The 21,173-nt window shown below is 44.3% G+C and overlaps 1 protein-coding gene across 2 annotated transcripts in view; it reads right to left on the bottom strand.

The window, feature by feature from the left end:
• Positions 1–1,977: 1,977 nt before the first annotated feature.
• The window catches only part of LOC148501736 (uncharacterized), a 43,789-nt gene continuing 24,593 nt past the window's right edge, over positions 1,978–21,173 (bottom strand). For both annotated transcript variants that reach the window (XM_088450039.1, XM_088450038.1), the window contains one exon: positions 1,978–3,676. In XM_088450039.1, the coding sequence (XP_088306165.1) occupies positions 2,340–3,676 (1,337 nt within the window). In that variant the 3' untranslated portion in view covers positions 1,978–2,339. The remainder of the gene's footprint in view (positions 3,677–21,173) is intronic.

Genomic DNA, 21,173 nt, shown 5'->3' with positions numbered 1-21,173 from the left:
TTTTTAGAGTTCTGACATCCTCCGCATCCCATCCCAGAAGTGGAAAGTTCCCCTTCAGTAGATGTAGGGTCATTCCGCATCCTGTCCCAGTAGTGGATAGTTCCTTCAGTAGATGTAGGGTCATTCCGCATCAAATCAACACAATTTCCCCAAAAATTCTACCTTTCATTCTCTATTTTCAATGAAATTTGGTATAAATCCTGCCATAGGTGTAAAGAAACCCCCCATATCTTAGGCTGATATGTACACTGGTTTTGAAGTTGTATGCCTTTAAAACTTAATTTTTTTATTAATGAAAAAGTTTTATTTTTAAATAAAAAAAACTCTCAAAAATTGTTCATACTGTTGTTAATAGAGCCCCAAAGTTATATTTTGAGGTCATGATGGGATCATTTGCTGTAAGAGCCTTCATTTTTGAGTGATTCATTAAAATTGTATTTCTTGAGGAACTACGCCATTCTGGAGTGAGGCACACAAGTTTTCCTGTGAGGTCACACCCCTTTTCCCACAGGGGGATTTACAGTGCGCATCAAGTGTCACCAGACCTGGTGACACTTCTGCAATTAGTGCTATCAAAGATGTCTTTGATCCGGGTGGTCACTTTCTTTTGACTCCAGAGTTGGTAGATAGACACGGTATAACTCGTTCAGACTTTTTTATGTATTTTCAAATTTATAATTTTAATCAATCCCTTCTGGAGCCTTATGACCCCTCGAATGAAGTGGACCCATAATCTCCCTTCTTTATATAGTTTCCATTGTTTCTTCTAGGATTAGGTTTTTGTACTGGGATTTAGCGGCCACTATTCCTCTTACTGAATTGACCCCAAATACTGCAAGTTAAATACTTATTAGGTATTAGGTAAATCCCCCCCTCATACAGGAATCTCTACATTCAGAACAATTGCAAGTAATTCACATAAAATGATGTCACAGGGCTTACATCTCCCAAGACCAGATAAAGCACATGGCCATTGCCCAAAATATAAGGACCCTAATGTATTGTTCTTTCACTATTCCTGGCAATGCCCTAAAATTAAAAAATGTTGGTATCAAACTCTCTGGTTTATCAATACTACATCTGGTTTACACTGATCCCTAGACCCCAGGGCAATGATAGTTGTGAATGTCTCTTTGGGTCTGCACTCTTTACATAAACACCTCACCTCATTTCTTTATGTCCTCACGCTGGCTAATAATGTGATTCTTTCTAAGTGGATGGAACGCTCTAACCCTAGGCCCGAACAAGTTCATGTTCTGCTTCTACATATGCTACACTTAGAACATCGGTCCACTCTTACTGATGTGCAGAGAAATGTAACCTGATGTTATAATATATGGGGTACTTATATTGTATCTTTAGGCCACTCCCAGCAAGAACATATCTTACACCTTCTTGAATCTACCAACTGGTATTTATACAAATAGTTTTTTTTCTCAACTTGACTCCATTTTTTACAGTCCATATTAATCTTAATTTTTCATGGCTCTTTGGAGATGGATAATATGTCCTTCTCTTCCTGTTTTTATGTATGACTTTTGGTCCTTTATGCACCGTCATGTACTCTATATGGTTCCTGTTTATGATGTTCATATTTCTAATTTGTCATGTTTTCTTTGTTGCCATCACGATGTTTGTTTTTCTTGAAAAACTCAAATATATTTTTTTTAAGTGTTTTTAATACATTATCTGCATTACATAGAAATACACCTAATGCTTATATATAGTGCACGTCCATCAGGTCTACGTACATACACTGGGGGGTTTCTGGTTTTGCATCACAAAGGTATCTGACTACATAGGGAAGTATACATTTTCTTGCTGGCATTTTTTATGTATTAGAAATAATGCTCATGTCCATCTGTAAATAAGCCCCTTAGTGTCTAAACAAAATATGGTAAAACAAAAGTAAAGACAATCAATTTTTAGTGGATCTCATTATAACAGCAATTTTATTTCATGCATATTGGTGTTCAACAAGCTTAAAATTAAAAAAAGATTCCACATTTAGAACATGGAAATTGTTTATCACCTGTGTAAGTTCTCTAATGTGAAGCAAAATTTGATTTATGTGTACAACATTAATTTATGTAGAGAACATTTCTCACTTTTGGAACATTTAGAATATTGTTACAACTTCATTTTAGGCTCAACAGTTCATGGACATTGCATTTCTCCTGTGCGATTTCTGATGTTTAGCAAGATTTGATTTGTTTCTAAAACATTTTCCACACACAGAACATGGAAATGGTTTCTCCCCTGTGTGAGCTCTCTGATGTATAACAAGATCTGATTTCTGTATAAAACATTTCCCACACTCAGAACATGGACATGGTTTCTCACCTGTGTGTTTTCTGATGTTTAACAAGAGCTGATTTCTGTCTAAAATATTTCCCACACTCTGAGCATGGAAATGGTTTCTCACCTGTGTGACTCCTCTCATGCATAATAAGATGTGATTTGTATATAAAACATCTCCCACACTCAGAACATGGAAATGGTTTCTCACCTGTATGAATTCTCTGATGTCTAACAAGAAATGATTTGTATGTAAAACATTTCCCACACTCAGAACATGGAAATGGTTTCTCACCTGTGTGAATTCTCTGATGTCTAACAAGAAATGATTTATATATAAAAAATTTCCCACACTCAGAGCATGGAAATTGCTTCTTTGCTGTGTGACATCTCTGATGTCTAATAAGATGTGACTTGTCTCTAAAACATTTCCCACACTCAGAACATGGAAATGGTTTCTCACCTGTGTGAATTCTCTGATGTGTAACAAGATGTGATTTGTATGTAAAACATTTCCCACACTCAGAACATGGAAATGGTTTCTCACCTGTGTGAATTCTCTGATGTCTAACAAGAAATGCTTTGTATATAAAACATTTCCCACACTCAGGACATGGAAATGGTTTCTCACCTGTGTGATTTTTCTGATGTCTAACAAGAAATGATTTGTATGTAAAACATTTCCCACACTCAGAGCATGGAAATAGCTTCTTTGCTGTGTGATATCTCTGATGTCTAATAAGATGTGACTTGTCTATAAAACATTTCCCACACTCAGAACATGGAAATGGTTTCTCACCTGTGTGACATCTCTGATGTGTAACAAGATATGATTTGTATGTAAAACATTTCCCACACTCAGAACATAGAAATGGTTTCTCACCTGTGTGAATTCTCTGATGTGTAACAAGATATGATTTGTATATAAAACATTTCCCACACTCAGGACATGGAAATGGTTTCTCACCTGTGTGACTTTTCTGATGTCTAACAAGAAATGATTTGTTTATAAAACATTTCCCACACTCAGGACATGGAAATGGTTTCTCACCTGTGTGAATTCTCTGATGTGTAACAAGATATGATTTGTTTGTAAAACATTTCCCACACTCAGAGCATGGAAATGACCTCTCTCCTGCTTTAAGTTTCCATGTGGAAGAGGGCCATATTTCATCTGTACTAGAAGTTCCAATATCAGAGTTATCAGAACATTCCCCACAAGTAGAGGGTTGAGATGACACATCTGCACGGTGATGTGCTGGGTGTATAATAGGACTTTCTCGTGGAGAATCTCGTGTGATGTTGTTGCCTTCTATCTCACAATCTGGAGAGAGCATGGGAAATTCCTCCGAGACATTCCTGCTGTTACATCCATGTGCTGGAAATAAAATAAATACATGGTAATATGAATGTTTCCCCTATGACAAGTTTACTTTGCCCAAAAAAGTCTATAGTTAAAAGTCCCAGAATCACCACCAAATAGATACATTGAAGAGGCTGCAAGGTACAATGTATAAATCATTACTGACTTTGTAAGCTGTGCTATGCATATAGCAGGGTTTACAAAGAAAACATTCAGACTGTGCTTAATTAAAAATAGGTGGGAACTGGGCAGGTAATTAGTCAATATTAATATTTTCTGACATTAGGATATTACAAATAAAATGAACCAACAAACACTTTTTGTGCCAGCCCTGATTTAGGAAATATGGGGAAAACCAAGCATGGGTGTCCCCCATATTGTAATGAACCAGCATTGGGCTCCTGTGCCAGTCCTGGAATTCACATCAACCAGCACCCGGCTCTCATTAGCAGGATGTTAATGCCACAGCAAAGGGGACACGATTCACAGGGTCCCCTGGCCAAAGCATTAACTCTTTCACTTAGTCAGCCAGGCCCCCCAAAAAGGGGTACCCCTTCTCAAGAGAAAAAGATTATAACCACAGGCACTGAAAAATAGGATATCTAATATACACAAATATAGACACAAAGAGTAATATACCACGCTGCTGTTAAAAGGTAGCCAACCAAAAGTGAAAAACAAAAGAAAAAAAGCGCTGTGGATTACCCAAATCAATGATTAAACATTAAAATAATGGTATTGATAACCATTTCCCCAAAACAATATATAAATATATATATAAGAGTTATGCCATATGATGATTAATGATAAATATACCAATTTAATGCATATAATGAATTTAAATAAAAACAAAAATGAGTACATATAAAAATGACACTGATGTGAAATTAATAAAGAGTGTTTGTTATGAAAACACCACAATTAATAATAAAATGGTTTTGACAATATGATAAGTCCGTATCCAATTGTGAAATGTGGGAGATGGAAAACAAAGAGACACTGAGGTTTATGTCCAGATCCAACTGTGCTTAGATGAACAGGTGATTCCTGAATAGATGGTTAGTGATGTGCGGCATTCAAATTTATCCAACAAGTGCAAAGATGTCCTCAGCTTACTGATGGAGCGATCAAGAAGAATTCCCTATGGGAAGAAATGCGTTAGATAATCTATCATTTGTCGTTTTGCACACTGATGTGGGATCCACTCTGCGCTCCTGCAGTACTATACGGTGAATGAGCTCATTGAATATCATTGGCCTTGAATGCAGCTATACTGGCATCTGCTTGATTGCTCCATCAGTAAGCTGAGGACGCTGCTACATTACATATGGCAGGCGTCTCACACCGGCTCTATACTTCTGAGGACGCAGTGGGAATAGACTGCCACATACGGGAGACCTGACTCCCCATGCACTGCTCCACCATTAGAGACTAGGTGAGAGCAGGTGGACATGTGTCATACCAGGAGATGGGATCCCCCACACATCACCGTTCCTACTGGGGACGAGGTAAGAACAAGTATTCTTGGGTGCAAAAGTTTTTGTTCACACTTACCACTATCCTACTGGCCCCCAGTGAGTGTGCGGGGAACAGTGATTGATACTTTTAAGCACATTAATACAAAACATCTTTGCACTTGTTGGATAAATTTGAATGCTGCACATCACTAACCATCTATTCAGTCAACACCTGTTCATCTAAACCCAGTTGGATCTGGACATAAACCTCAATGTCTCTTTGTTTTCCGTCTCCCACATTGCAGAATTGGATACGGACTTATCATATTGTCAAAACCATTTTATTATTAATTGTGGTGTTTTCATAACAAACACTCTTTATTAATTTCACATCAATGTCATTTTTATATGTACTCATTTTTGTTTTTATTTAAATTCATTATATGCATTAAATTGGTATATTTATCATTAATCATCATATGGCATAACTCTTTATTATATATTTTTTCATATATTGTTTTTGGGAAATGCGACAGAGCTAGAGCTGGCAGTGTTATTTCCTCAATAGTTGAAACAAATTTATGGCATGCTATTATAGTGGAGTGGACTGACTTAGGAAGCTTGTTACCTAAAGGTTGAACAGAGATAAGGAGCCACAGTAAGTCGGGAAGGGCAAAGGGTTTCACGGCAACCTTCTCACAAAGGATCCATGGTTTAAGCATGTCCCCCACAAACCAGTCCCTTGCTTGATTTAATAAACAAGCGTATTGATATTTCTCTAAATCAGGAAAAGCTACCGCGCCTTTTAATTTAGGTAAGGAAAGGGTACCTTTTTCCATCCTCGGCTTACCCCTCTTCCACACATAATTAACTATAACCTTATTAAATTTATTGCATAAGGATTTAGGGAGGATTCTGGGGATGGTACAAAATAAATACAGTATGAGTTTTGGGAGTAACATCATAAAGGCTGCTATTCTGCCCAACCAAGAAACTTCATGTTACATCCAATCTTTTGTGAAAATCTCAAACACTTTAAGAAGAGGGATACAGTTACTCTCGATGACATCTTTATCTTTGGCTAAATGAATACCCAAATATTTAAGAGAACATAATTGCCAAGCGATTTGAATTTATCATTAGGGATATTTCAAGGGAGGGGTTCGGTTTTGGTAGTGTCAAGTTTATAATAAGAAACCCTAGAATAGGCTTCTCAAATACAATGTAGATTGGGGAGGGAAACCTGGGGGTTAAGCACACAAAGCAATGGACCTGCATTTTGGACCTCAGTAGGGGGCTTGCCAGGTTTGGGAAGAGCAATAATCTGTGCCTCCAGCATCTCCTTAGGAAACATCTCCCTCTCAGTTGCTTCGTTGAACACACACGCCAAAACCGGTGCCAGTTCAGTCTTGAAAATTTTGTACAAATTGCATGGATATCCGTCTGGTCCAGGTGCCTTCTCAATAGGCACAGAATCTATAGCTTTCCCCACCTCCTCAGCGGACCATGGAGCCCCCCTCTAGAGAAGATAGATTAATATCCCTCAAAAAATCATTAATGCCCTCAACACTAGGCTGAGGGGTCTAAGAATCCTCATCTAGATTGTACAGTCTTAGATAGTAAGCCACAAAGGTGTTTGCTGTAACATAGGGATCTGTGGTTTAGTATTATACAGGGTGGGGCGTAATGATCTCCCACATTTTGAAAGGGCATAAAAAAAATGAACAAAGCTATCTAGAAAAAAATATATTTTATTTCTAAAAAGTATATAAAAAATATATATTTATAACAGGTTTTAAAAATTATAATCGGCTTGTTTACGGCTCCATTGGTATGGAAATGAGCCTCATCGGTACTCAGAAGAACTGCTGCAGCGGGAATCTGTTCAAGAATTTCCACACTTAAGGTTGGAATGATCTATCTCGATTAATTCTTGAGACATCATCATTTTGTAAGGATGCAGTTTTAAATCGGCATGTAAAATCCTCCTCAAACTCCGACTTGATATCCCTAAAGCTATGGCATGCTTACGTGCGGAACGCTTTGGCGATTGCAGAATGGACGCTCTTACTGCGGCCACATTTTCAGGAGTTCTAAGTCTGCCAGGTGAATTTCTTTTTAGTGTGGATCCACTTGCCAGAAGTTTAGAAATCCAAAAGCAAAATTGTTTTCCGGTACAGATGCATTTGGACTGAGCAGGAAGCGCGTACGGAACGCTCTCTGCATCGCTATCACAGAATGGTTATTTTCATAATACGCTTGAACAACAAAGCCACGATGTTCACTGGTCCGAATCATGATGGGTACTGAAAATGATAGAGCCTGAGCTACTGAATGAGACCTGCTCTGCCCCGCTGCCCCTACTACAACCAGCACAGTGCCACCGCTGAATGTGGGAGATCTTTATGCCCCACCCTGTATAAATTTTGAACCCCCTCCCTTGCTCTCTTCCCCCTCAGCTTTCGGGCCGGCAATCTGGAAGCACGATTCCCAAAAATGTAAAACTTTTGATTAAGGCCGGCTGGATTACGATATACTTCTAGCAGAGCGAATACATTCACCTTCTCCCGAGCTGAGAGTAGATCCTTAATTAAAGCCTTATTAGTTGGGTCAAGTTTATGAGCTGCCTCTAATGCGTTGGCAGGATTCTTTAATTCTGCCCACTGCAATCTATACACGCTGTCACGTCAGAAACTGGAGAAGAGGACGTGGCGGGCCTAAGTTGGGGAAAGAAGCGGAGACGAGGGGCCTGGATGTACGTTCTCCTCATCCACAGGTCTTGAGTGTTGGCGAGACCTGGGCAAAGGTGCGGAGTCTAACCCACAGGATGGTGTTCGCCAGTGACCCCCCCAATTGGTATATGGGCTTAGCTGCACCCCGTGAGCAGGTCGCGGTCCTTTGACCAGGTACCCAAGCCCTGCAGGGATAGAGACACTACACCCGTGGCCCAGCGAGGATATGCCTGCTTAGGCACAAACAGTCCCTTAAAATACTGTATAGAAAACACCTTGACACGAGGATCAAACGTCAACAAGGATTACAAGTGGGAAGCAACTCACGGTTACTTGAGACGTCACCAGAGATAGAAGGCACACGGGTAGAGGCGGTATACGTTGTAGCACGGATGTTCACTGGAGACGTAGGGCACACAGGTGGGGATGGTAACACTGCTGCACGGGTATTCACCCAAGATGTAAAGGCACACAGGTAAAGGTGGTCACACTGCTGCACGGGTATTCACTAGAGATGTTTAGGCACACAGGTAAAGGTGGTAACACTGCTGCACGGGTATTCACCAGAGATGTTTAGGCACACAGGTAAAGGTGGTAACACTGCTGCACGGGTATTCACCAGAGATGTTTAGGCACACAGGTAAAGGTGGTAACACTGCTGCTGTACGGGTGAATAGGAACCTGGACCGGGAACTCACTAAAGCACGCTAGGAGACAACCGTTGTTCAGGCAATTTCCCATAACCTGTGGAACAGTTTTATACCCAGGGGAACCCTTAGACAGGTGCACAGCATCAGCTGAGAACGGGCCTATCAGGGAGAAGGATCCAGTCACATGGGCCGACTGTCATGGCGGCGCCCATGTCCGGATTTGCGATGCCGGACACCAGCCCTCCAGGAAGCCACAGCAAGCGGGGAGAATACTCAGCTTCTCCCCCGCCGTCGCGCAGGCCGACCGACCACCCAGGATGAAAGGGGAAGTCGGCGGTGCGGTAAGCGGGCGCCGATCCCTGGCTGAGCCCTGACAGTACCCCCTCCTTTAAGGGTGGGCACTGAACACCCAACAGGCTTATCTGGAAATCGCCTATGAAAACTCTGGATTAGTCGCAGAGCGTGTACATCAGAGGCTCTGATCCAGGCCCTTTCCTTGGGGCCGTAGCCCTTCCAATCGATGAGATATTGAAGGGTGTTGAATCTGTGCCGGGAATCCAAGATCTTTTCCACCTCAAATTCAGTGCCTTGTAATGTCTTGACTTGAGGCAATTTAGGGGAACAATTCTGAAAACGATTGAGCACCAGGGGTCGTAAGAGAGAAACGTGAAAAGTATTTGAAATCTTCATTTGAGGAGGAAGTTCCAATTTATAAGTAACTGGACTGATTATCTTAATGATACGATATGGACCAATAAAACGCAGAGCGAGTTTCTTGGACGGGACTCTTAAGCAAATATTTTTTGGAAGATAACCAGACCCTGTCCCCGACTCTCAACAGAGGAACCGCCAAACGTCTCCTGTCCGCAAATTTCTTGTAATTCCTAGAAGATTGCTTTAGAGATAGGTGAATTTTATTCCATAAAACTGAAAAGGATTGAATCTCTTGATTCACGGCTGGAACATCTATAGCTGGAAGCTTCTGGAAATCTGGAACTCGTGGATGTCTACCAAAAACCGTAAAAAAAGGAGTGGATTTAGAGGAAGAATGGAATTTAAAATTATGAGAAAACTCTGCCCATGGCAGGAGGTCCACCCAATCATCCTGGGAAGATGACACAAAGAGCCTAATGAAGGTCTCTAGCTCTTGATTGACCCTTTCCGTTTGACCATTCGACTGTGGGTGGTAGGCTGAGGAAAAGTTCAGTTTGATTCCACAGGTACTACACAGGGCTCTCCAGAATTTGGCTGTAAACTCAACACCTCGATCAGAGACTATTTCCCTGGGGAGACCGTGTAATCTGAAGATGTCTCGAATAAAAAATGTTGCTAATTGAGGAGCAGAAGGGAGGCCAACGAGCGGGATAAAATGTGCCATTTTAGAAAAGCGATCCACGACCACCCATACCGTGTTATGTCCCTTGCACCGAGGTAATTCAGAAATAAAATCCATTGAGATGTGGGTCCATGGAGCAGTTGGGATAGACAAGGGATGAAGAGGACCAACCATCTGTCTACGCGGAGTCTTATGTTGGGCGCATTTGATACAGGAGCGGACAAACTCTGTGACATCCTTCTTCATGGTCGGCCACCAGTACGATCGAAGTAAGAACTGGTAGGTTTTGGTGATTCGGGAGAAAAATCCACAGGGATGCATCTTCCCATCTTCAGCAGACTGAGATAATACTGCGCCTACTCCAACGGAGGATGCGTCCACCTCCACAATGAATGGTTTGTCTATTTGAGGCTGACAGAGAATGGGAGCTCGAGAAAAGGCACCTTTTAGGTTTTGAAAGGCTTGTACTGCTGGAACAGACCATTTAGAAGGATTGGCTCCTTTCCTTGTGAGGGAGGTAATGGGTGCTACCAGTGTAGAAAAGTGTGGAATAAACCTCCTATAATAGTTTGCGAATCCTAGGAAACGCTGAGTACCTTTTAAAGAAGTAGGCAAGGGCCATTCAGAGATTGCTTTTAGTTTATCAGGATCCATCTGGAGACTCCCCCCAGAGATAATATGGCCTAAAAAAGGTACTGAAGTTTGGTGAAACATACATTTGGAAAGTTTCCCAAAGAGGTGATGAGTGCGAAGGCGGAACAATACCTCCCGTACATGAAGACGATGGCTCTGTAAATCTCTGGAAAAGATTAAAATGTCATCGAGATAAATCACAACAAATTTATGAAGAATATCCCGGAAGATCTCGTTGACGTAACCTTGAAAAATAGCTGGTGCATTACAAAGACCGAAGGGCATTACGAGGTACTCGAAGTGTCCGTCTCTGGTATTGAACGCGGTCTTCCACTCGTCCCCGGTTTTAATTCGAATCAGATTATACGCACCACGTAGATCCAGCTTCGTGAAAACCTGAGCCCCTTGAACCTTGTCAAACAGTTCTGAAATTAAAGGTAGAGTGTACCGATTCTTTATGGTGATTTGATTTAATCCTCGATAGTCTATACAGGGGCGGAGTCCACCATCCTTTTTCTCTACAAAAAAGAAACCTGCCCCTGCAGGAGAAGAAGAAGGCCAAATGAATCCTTTAGCAAGGTTTTCCTTAATGTATTCTTCCATGGCCGCAGTCTCAGGCACGGACAAAGGGTAAACACGGCCACGTGGAGGACTTTTCCCGGGAAGCAAATCGATGGCACAATCCCAAAGTCGATGCGGAGGAAGTTTATCTGCGGCTTGTTCACAAAATACATCAGCAAAGTCTTGATAAGCCTCGGGCAACCCCGGCTGGGGGGAATGTTTAGAAGACTCTGGTCGAAGGGACTTCTTAGCCGGGTTGGAAACCGTCGCTTGGTTACATACTGGAACGACCTTGGTCAAACAATCTTGGAAACACTGTGAATCCCAGGATAGGATTTGCATAGCATCCCAGTCGAAGACAGGATTGTGTTTTCTCAACCAGGGCAGCCCTAATACCAGCTCATAGGAGGATTCGGGTAACACAAAAAATTCCAGCATTTCATGATGTAGGCACCCAATTTGGACAGACACAGGATGAGAGAGCGAAGAAATGGGTAGCCCCACCAGAGTTTTACCATCTAGACCAGACAGTAACAATTTATTAGGTAGGGAAACGACTGGAACACCCAAGGAGAGAATCAATCTCTATGCAATAAAATTACCAGCGGCTCCAGAATCAATTAAGGCGTGAACCTTTCTTGTCCTGGACTTAAGGGAAAGCGACACTACTAAAAGACTCTCGGATAATTGGGATGGCTTGAGAATAACCCCCAACTGAATGCTCCCTACCTCAGTCAGGGTTTCGCATTTCCCGCAAGTAAAGGACAATTCTTCAGAATGTGGTTAGGTGCAGCGCAATAGATACACAATTTATTTTGGAAGCGTCTATTGCGCTCTGCCGGGGTGAGTTTGGCTCTGTTGACCTGCATCGGTTCCTCTTCACTAGCTAGGGTGGGTATAGGCGGACTAACAGCAGAAGAACGGACTGGTAGACGTTCACCTCTTCCCCTACTAGCCCATCTTTCCCGATGGCGAAGGTCAATTTTGATACAGAGAGAGATGACATCAGCGAAGGATTCTGGCAAATCTCTGGAGGCAAGCTCATCCTTCATCCTCTCAGAGAGTCCATGAAGGAAGGACGCTTTAGGAGCTTCCTCGTTCCATTTTAATTCTGATGCCAGGGTCTGAAATTGGACTACATACTGCCCCACGGACCGTGTGCCCTGACGCACTCGGAGGAGGTCAGAAGATGCAGATGCAGAACGGCCTGGCTCGTCAAAAATTCTTTTAAATGCGGAAACGAATTCCTCGTAGGTAGATACGATGGGGTCGGCCCGTTCCCATAAAGGGGAGACCCAGTCTAACGCTGCTCCTGTTAGTAATGAAATCACATATGCTACTTTTGCCCGAGACGTGGGAAAGTTCTGGGGAAGACATTTGAATTGGATTTCACATTGGTTGATGAACCCGCGGCACCGCCTGGGATCACCATCAAACCTTTCTGGAGTGGCAAGCTGTAGTCGGGGTTTGGGAGTAGGAACCACTGGTGGAGGGACTGATGGAGAAGGTACAGGAACCGCAGGCGGGGGAACCGGGAGAATAGAAGCCAACGTGGTTTGAATCTAAACCAGTTGCCTCGAGAGCTCCTGTAAATACTGAGCCACTTGTTGTTGTTGCGCCTCCTGGTTGTCCATCCGAGAGGTCAACTCTTGCAGTGACCCAGTACCTTGGGATCCTGCAGCCTCCATTTGGTCTGAACAAACTGTCACGTCAGAAACTGGAGAAGAGGATGTGGTGGGCCTAAGTTGGGGAAAGAAGCGGAGACGAGGGGCCTGGATGTACGTTCTCCTCATCCACAGGTCTTGAGTGTTGGCGAGACCTGGGCAAAGGTGCGGAGTCTAACCCACAGGATGGTGTTCGCCAATGACCCCCCCCATTGGAATATGGGCTTAGCTGCACCCCGTGAGCAGGTCGCAGTCCTTTGACCAGGTACCCAAGCCCTGCAGGGATAGAGACACTACACCCGTGGCCCAGCGAGGATATGCCTGCTTAGGCACAAACAGTCCCTTAAAATACTGTATAGAAAACACCTTGACACGAGGATCAAACGTCAACAAGGATTACAAGTGGGAAGCAACTCACGGTTACTTGAGACGTCACCAGAGATAGAAGGCACACGGGTATACGTTGTAGCACGGATGTTCACTGGAGACGTAGGGCACACAGGTGGGGATGGTAACACTGCTGCACGGGTATTCACCAGAGACGTATAGGCACACAGGTAAAGGTGGGTACACTGCTGCACGGGTATTCACCCAAGACGTAAAGGCACACAGGTAAAGGTGGTCACACTGCTGCACGGGTATTCACCAGAGATGTTTAGGCACACAGGTAAAGGTGGTAACACTGCTGCACGGGTATTCACCAGAGATGTTTAGGCACACAGGTAAAGGTGGTAACACTGCTGCACGGGTATTCACCAGAGATGTTTAGGCACACAGGTAAAGGTGGTAACACTGCTGCTGTACGGGTGAATAGGAACCTGGACAGGGAACTCACCAAAGCACGCTAGGAGACAACCGTTGTTCAGGCAATTTCCCATAACATGTGGAACAGTTTTATACCCAGGGGAACCCTTAGACAGGTGCACAGCATCAGCTGAGAACGGGCCTATCAGGGAGAAGGATCCAGTCACATGGGCCGACTGTCATGGCGGCGCCAATGTCCGGATTTGCGATGTCGGACACCAGCCCTCCAGGAAGCCACAGCAAGCGGGGAGAATACTCAGCTTCTCCCCCGCCGTCGCGCAGGCCAACCGACCACCCAGGATGAAAGGGGAAGTCGGCGGTGCGGTAAGCGGGCGCCGATCCCCGGCCGAGCCCTGACAGTACCCCCTCCTTTAAGGGTAGGCACTGAACACCCAACAGGCTTATCTGGAAATCGCCTATGAAAACTCTGGATTAGTCGCGGAGCGTGTACATCAGAGGCTCTGATCCAGGCCCTTTCCTCGGGGCCGTAGCCCTTCCAATCGATGAGATATTGAAGGGTGTTGAATCTGTGCCGGGAATCCAAGATCTTTTCCACCTCAAATTCAGTGCCTTGTAATGTCTTGACTTGAGGCAATTTAGGGGAACAATTCTGAAAATGATTGAGCACCAGGGGTCGTAAGAGAGAAACGTGAAAAGTATTTGAAATGTTCATTTGAGGAGGAAGTTCCAATTTATAAGTAACTGGACTGATTATCTTAATGATACGATATGGACCAATAAAACGCGGAGCGAGTTTCATGGACGGGACTCTTAAGCAAATATTTTTGGAAGATAACCAGACCCTGTCCCCGACTCTCAACAGAGGAACCGCCAAACGTCTCCTGTCCGCAAATTTCTTGTAATTCCTAGAAGATTGCTTTAGAGATAGGTGAATTTTATTCCATAAAACTGAAAAGGATTGAATCTCTTGATTCATGGTTGGAACATCTATAGATGGAAGCTTCTGGAAATCTGGAACTCGTGGATGTCTACCAAAAACCGTAAAAAAAGGAGTGGATTTAGAGGAAGAATGGAATTTAAAATTATGAGAAAACTCTGCCCATGGCAGGAGGTCCACCCAATCATCCTGGGAAGATGACACAAAGAGCCTAATGAAGGTCTCTAGCTCTTGATTGACCCTTTCCGTTTGACCATTCGACTGTGGGTGGTAGGCTGAGGAAAAGTTCAGTTTGATTCCACAGGTACTACACAGGGCTCTCCAGAATTTGGCTGTAAACTCAACACCTCGATCAGAGACTATTTCCCTGGGGAGACCGTGTGATCTGAAGATGTCTCGAATAAAAATTTTTGGTAATTGAGGAGCAGAAGGGAGGCCAACGAGCGGGATAAAATGTGCCATTTTAGAAAAGCGTTCCACGAACACCCATACCATGTTATGTCCCTTGCACCGAGGTAACTCAGAAATAAAATCCATTGAGATGTGGGTCCATGGAGCAGTTGGGATAGACAAGGGATGAAGAGGACCAACCATCTGTCTACGCGGAGTCTTATGTTGGGCGCATTTGATACAGGAGCGGACAAACTCTGTGACATCCTTCTTCATGGTCGGCCACCAGTACGATCGAAGTAAGAACTGGTAGGTTTTGGTGATTCCAGTGTGACCTGCGAACAAGGATGCATGAGCCCAAACCAGCAATTTTTTACGTAAATTAGGAGGTACAAAAATTTTCCCTGGTGGCAAGGACACTACTTGAGTAGGAGCAAATACAATTGGGTCAAAAATGGAACGAACTTGAGAACACTCCCCCTCCTCCAAGTTAGTCATGAAGGAGCGAGATAATGCATCGGCCTTCTTGTTCAACACACCAGGACGAAACTGGAGTTTTAAATCAAACCTAGAAAAAAAAAGTGACCATCGTGCCTGCCTGGCATTCAACCGGTGTGCAGTTTGCAGATAGATCAGATTCTTATGGTCTGTAATAATCGTGACAGGAAATTTGGCCCCTTCCAGAAGATACCGCCATTCCTCTAAGGCTAGGCGCATGGCCAGAAGTTCTTGGTCGCCTATAATATAATTCCTCTCAGCAGGGGAAAACTTACGGGAGAAAAATCCACAGGGATGCATCTTCCCATCTTCAGCAGACTGAGATAATACCGCGCCTACTCCAACGGAGGATGCGTCCACCTCCACAATGAATGGTTTGTCTATTTGAGGCTGACAGAGAATGGGAGCTCGAGAAAAGGCACCTTTTAGGTTTTGAAAGGCTTGTACTGCTGGAACAGACCATTTAGAAGGATTGGCTCCTTTCCTTGTGAGGGAGGTAATGGGTGCTACCAGTGTAGAAAAGTGTGGAATAAACCTCCTATATTAGTTTGCGAATCCTAGGAAACGCTGAGTACCTTTTAAAGAAGTAGGCAGGGGCCATTCAGAGATTGCTTTTAGTTTATCAGGATCCATCTGGAGACTCCCCCCAGAGATAATATGGCCTAAAAAAGGTACTGAAGTTTGGTGAAACATACATTTGGAAAGTTTCCCAAAGAGGTGATGAGTGCGAAGGCGGAACAATACCTCCCGTACATGAAGACGATGGCTCTGTAAATCTCTGGAAAAGATTAAAATGTCATCGAGATAAATCACAACAAATTTATGAAGAATATCCCGGAAGATCTCGTTGACGTAACCTTGAAAAATAGCTGGTGCATTACAAAGACCGAAGGGCATTACGAGGTACTCGAAGTGTCCGTCTCTGGTATTGAACGCGGTCTTCCACTCGTCCCCGGTTTTAATTCGAATCAGATTATACGCACCACGTAGATCCAGCTTCGTGAAAACCTGAGCCCCTTGAACCTTGTCAAACAGTTCTGAAATTAAAGGTAGAGGGTACCGATTCTTTATGGTGATTTGATTTAATCCTCGATAGTCTATACAGGGGCGGAGTCCACCATCCTTTTTCCCTACAAAAAAGAAACCTGCCCCTGCAGGAGAAGAAGAAGGCCGAATGAATCCTTTAGCAAGGTTTTCCTTAATGTATTCTTCCATGGCCGCGGTCTCAGGCACGGACAAAGGGTAAACACGGCCACGTGGAGGACTTTTCCCGGGAAGCAAATCGATGGCACAATCCCAAGATCGATGCGGAGGAAGTTTATCTGCGGCTTGTTCACAAAATACATCAGCAAAGTCTTGATAAGCCTCGGGCAACCCCGGCTGGGGGGAATGTTTAGAAGACTCTGGTCGAAGGGACTTCTTAGCCGGGTTGGAAACCGTCGCTTGGTTACATACTGGAACGACCTTGGTCAAACAATCTTGGAAACACTGTGAACCCCAGGATAGGATTTGCATAGCATCCCAGTCGAAGACAGGATTGTGTTTTCTCAACCAGGGCAGCCCTAATACCAGCTCATAGGAGGATTCGGGTAACACAAAAAATTCCAGCATTTCACGATGTAGGCACCCAATTTGGACAGACACAGGATGAGAGAGCGAAGAAATGGGTAGCCCCACCAGAGTTTTACCATCTAGACCAGACAGTAACAATTTATTAGGTAGGGAAACGACTGGAACACCCAAGGAGAGACTCAATCTCTATGCAATAAAATTACCAGCGGCTCCAGAATCAATTAAGGCGTGAACCTTTCTTGTCCTGGACTTATGGGAAAGCGACACTACTAAAAGACTCTCGGATAATTGGGATGGCTTGAGAATAACCCCCAACTGAATGCTCCCTACTTCAGTCAGGGTTTCGCATTTCCCGCAAGTAAAGGACAATTCTTCAGAATGTGGTTAGGTGCAGCGCAATAGATACACAATTTATTTTGGAAGCGTCTATTGCGCTCTGCCGGGGTGAGTTTGGCTCTGTTGACCTGCATCGGTTCCTCTTCACTAGCTAGGGTGGGTATAGGCGGACTAACAGCAGAAGAACGGACTGGTAGACGTTCACCTCTTCCCCTACTAGCCCATCTTTCCCGATGGCGAAGGTCAATTTTGATACAGAGAGAGATGACGTCAGCGAAGGATTCTGGCAAATCTCTGGAGGCAAGCTCATCCTTCATCCTCTCAGAGAGTCCATGAAGGAAGGACGCTTTAAGAGCTTCCTCGTTCCATTTTAATTCTGATGCCAGGGTCTGAAATTGGACTACATACTGCCCCACGGACCGTGTGCCCGGACGCACTCGGAGGAGGTCAGAAGATGCAGATGCAGAACGGTCTGGCTCGTCAAAAAGTCTTTTAAATGCGGAAACTAATTCCTCGTAGGTAGATACGATGGGGTCGGCCCGTTCCCATAAAGGGGAGACCCAGTCTAACGCTGCTCCTGTTAGTAATGAAATCACATATGCTACTTTTGCCCGAGACGTGGGAAAGTTCTGGGGAAGACATTCGAATTGGATTTCACATTGGTTGATGAACCCGCGGCACCGCCTGGGATCGCCATCAAACCTTTCTGGAGTGGCAAGCTGTAGTCGGGGTTTGGGAGTAGGAACCGCTGGTGGAGGGACTGATGGAGAAGGTACAGGAACCGCAGGCGGGGGAACCGGGAGAATAGAAGCCAACGTGGTTTGAATCGAAACCAGTTGCCTCGGGAGCTCCTGTAAATACTGAGCCACTTGTTGTTGTTGCGCCTCCTGGTTGTCCATCCGAGAGGTCAACTCTTGCAGTGACCCAGTACCTTGGGATCCTGCAGCCTCCATTTGGCCTGAACAAACTGTCACGTCAGAAACTGGAGAAGAGGACGTGGTGGGCCTAAGTTGGGGAAAGAAGCGGAGACGAGGGGCCTGGATGTACGTTCTCCTCATCCACAGGTCTTGAGTGTTGGCGAGACCTGGGCAAAGGTGCGGAGTCTAACCCACAGGATGGTGTTCGCCAGTGACCCCCCCAATTGGGATATGGGCTTAGCTGCACCCCGTGAGCAGGTCGCGGTCCTTTGACCAGGTACCCAAGCCCTGCAGGGATAGAGACACTACACCCGTGGCCCAGCGAGGATATGCCTGCTTAGGCACAAACAGTCCCTTAAAATACTGTATAGAAAACACCTTGACACGAGGATCAAATGTCAACAAGGATTACAAGTGGGAAGCAACTCACGGTTACTTGAGACGTCACCAGAGATAGAAGGCACACGGGTAGAGGCGGTATACGTTGTAGCACGGATGTTCACTGGAGACGTAGGGCACACAGGTGGGGGTGGTAACACTGCTGCACGGGTATTCACCAGAGACGTATAGGCACACAGGTAAAGATGGGTACACTGCTGCACGGGTATTCACCCAAGACGTAAAGGCACACAGGTAAAGGTTGTCACACTGCTGCACGGGTATTCACCAGAGATGTTTAGGCACACAGGTAAAGGTGGTAACACTGCTGCACGGGTATTCACCAGAGATGTTTAGGCACACAGGTAAAGGTGGTAACACTGCTGCTGTACGGGTGAATAGGAACCTGGACCGGGAACTCACTAAAGCACGCTAGGAGACAACCGTTGTTCAGGCAATTTTCCATAACCTGTGGAACAGTTTTATACCAAGGGGAACCCTTAGACAGGTGCACAGCATCAGCTGAGAACGGGCCTATCAGGGAGAAGGATCCAGTCACATGGGCCGACTGTCATGGCGGCGCCCATGTCCGGATTTGCGATGCCGGACACCAGCCCTCCAGGAAGCCACAGCAAGCGGGGAGAATACTCAGCTTCTCCCCCGCCGTCGCGCAGGCCGACCGACCACCCAGGATGAAAGGGGAAGCCGGCGGTGCGGTAAGCGGGCGCCGATCCCCGGCTGAACCCTGACACACGCGTTTGAGTCTACCGGCTACTTGTATGGCTGATCGCCTTTAGAGAGCACCAGAAATTGAACACTGAAGTCTCTTCTGGCCTATTGTTACTTGCGTACTCTGAAATGGACTGCTGAATTTGTTGCCGAGCCTCCAGCTGAGAAAACAAGTCTCCATGGACCCGGAGTGACCCGTCTATTTGCCATTTCCCATGATAAAAAAATAGGGGAGTGGTCTGAACAAGACATGGGCAGAATTTCAATTCTACCGATGGACGATAAGGTATGCTTATCAGGTAATACTAAATCGATTCTAGAATATGAATTATGCACGTGCGAGAAAAAGAGTAATGCCTTTCATTTGGATGTTTAATTCTCCAAACATCGTATAACTCATATTCCGCAAGGAGATGACGAAAACCTTTAGCAAATTCAGCTGCTTGATGTAGACGGGTAGGGTCTACTCGTGACCTATCCAATAATGGGTCAGGCACCATATTGAAGTCACCCAAATTCATTACGGCTCCCTTGCTATATATCTGCAGGGTAAAGCAAAATTTCTTACAGAAGGACAGCTGACGTGAGTTGGGGGCATATAGAGATACCAAAGTTACCTCCATCCCTTCCAAACGTCCCACCAATATTAAATATCTACCACTGGGGTCAGAATGTTGCTTTAAGAGTTCAAAAGGACACTCTTTAGAAATAAGAATAGCGACCCCAGATTTTTAAGAGGGGCCACTGGCCGTATAACAGTGAAGGAATCTATCATTATGAAATGCGGAGGGGGAAGCGAAAATTTGAAGGTGCGTTTCAATGTGGGCCTATGGGAGCAATTCACGGCAATTTTCATCTTGTGTGGGGAATAATGACCCTTAGCATTAATTGAAACAATGTTCACCATTTACAAAGAGGATGAAATCATGCTTAATCTCATCTGAACCATATAGTATCTCATTTGCAGACAATAGAAAATGATACCAAAAAATACTTTGACACCCAAACAAGAAAAGGGAAAATAGAAACAAAAAATAAATAAATAGGGTAAACCGAAATGACCTCACTTGAGGCCAGAAGGGGTTGCCTAACCATGGTAGCATAGGGGGTGCATGGGGAGGATAATTACTGTCTCCTACCGCCAAAACATATAATATTACACGATCAACTGTTAATGAAAACTATAACATAGATAGTGGAATCTAACGTGTATTTAAACTAAACTGTGGCCTAGAGAAGGGACTCATCTGTCCAACAGCCCAATAGATAATCAGAAAAGTACTTCTTGCATATTAGACACTCTTGACATAATACATAATATACAGAGCTATATTGAATTATGGTAGATTATCTATATAAATTCACACAAAAAAATCGGACTGAAAGACAGTGAAATATGAATGAATAGTACAAAACATTACGATCCAATAGTGGACCTCGGTGAAGTCCCCAAAACATTCAATTCAGAGAGGAATTCCTCGTCTTCCTCCAGGGTGGAGATGATGACCATTGTGTGAGATAAGTAACTTCGTAGGGAAGCCCCAGCGATAAAGGATGTTAGCTTTCCTCAGGGTAGCAGTAATAGGCTGGAGAGAACACCTTTTAGCCAAGGTAGCATGGGATAAGTTGCCAAATAATTGGCGCTGTCCCCCAAGATCTCTGTTGATTCCTCAGAAGGACGAGCAGCCTTCAACAGAGCCTCTTTTATATTCATCCTCATTAGTAGATCTCTAGAAGCGCCCTCTGGTGCCCTTTAGCTTTAGGAAGCCTGCGAATATGGTCAATTATAACATCCGTAGACTTTGTTGTGGGAAGGAGCTTCTGAAAAAGGGATACCGCAAAGTCATTGAGACTGCTGTTAGAGATATTTTCATGTACACCTTGTAGTTGAAGATTATTTTGCCGCAATCTGTCCTCCAAATCACAAATTTTATCCTTAAGCGCTGTCACTTCACTC

This window comes from Taudactylus pleione, unplaced genomic scaffold, assembly GCF_031769625.1.
Source record: "Taudactylus pleione unplaced genomic scaffold, aTauple2 ptg000504l, whole genome shotgun sequence".
Classification (NCBI taxonomy): Eukaryota; Metazoa; Chordata; class Amphibia; order Anura; family Myobatrachidae; genus Taudactylus; species Taudactylus pleione.
The sequence above is the reverse complement of the archived record's forward strand: the minus strand, read 5'-3'. Positions and strand labels throughout refer to the sequence as shown.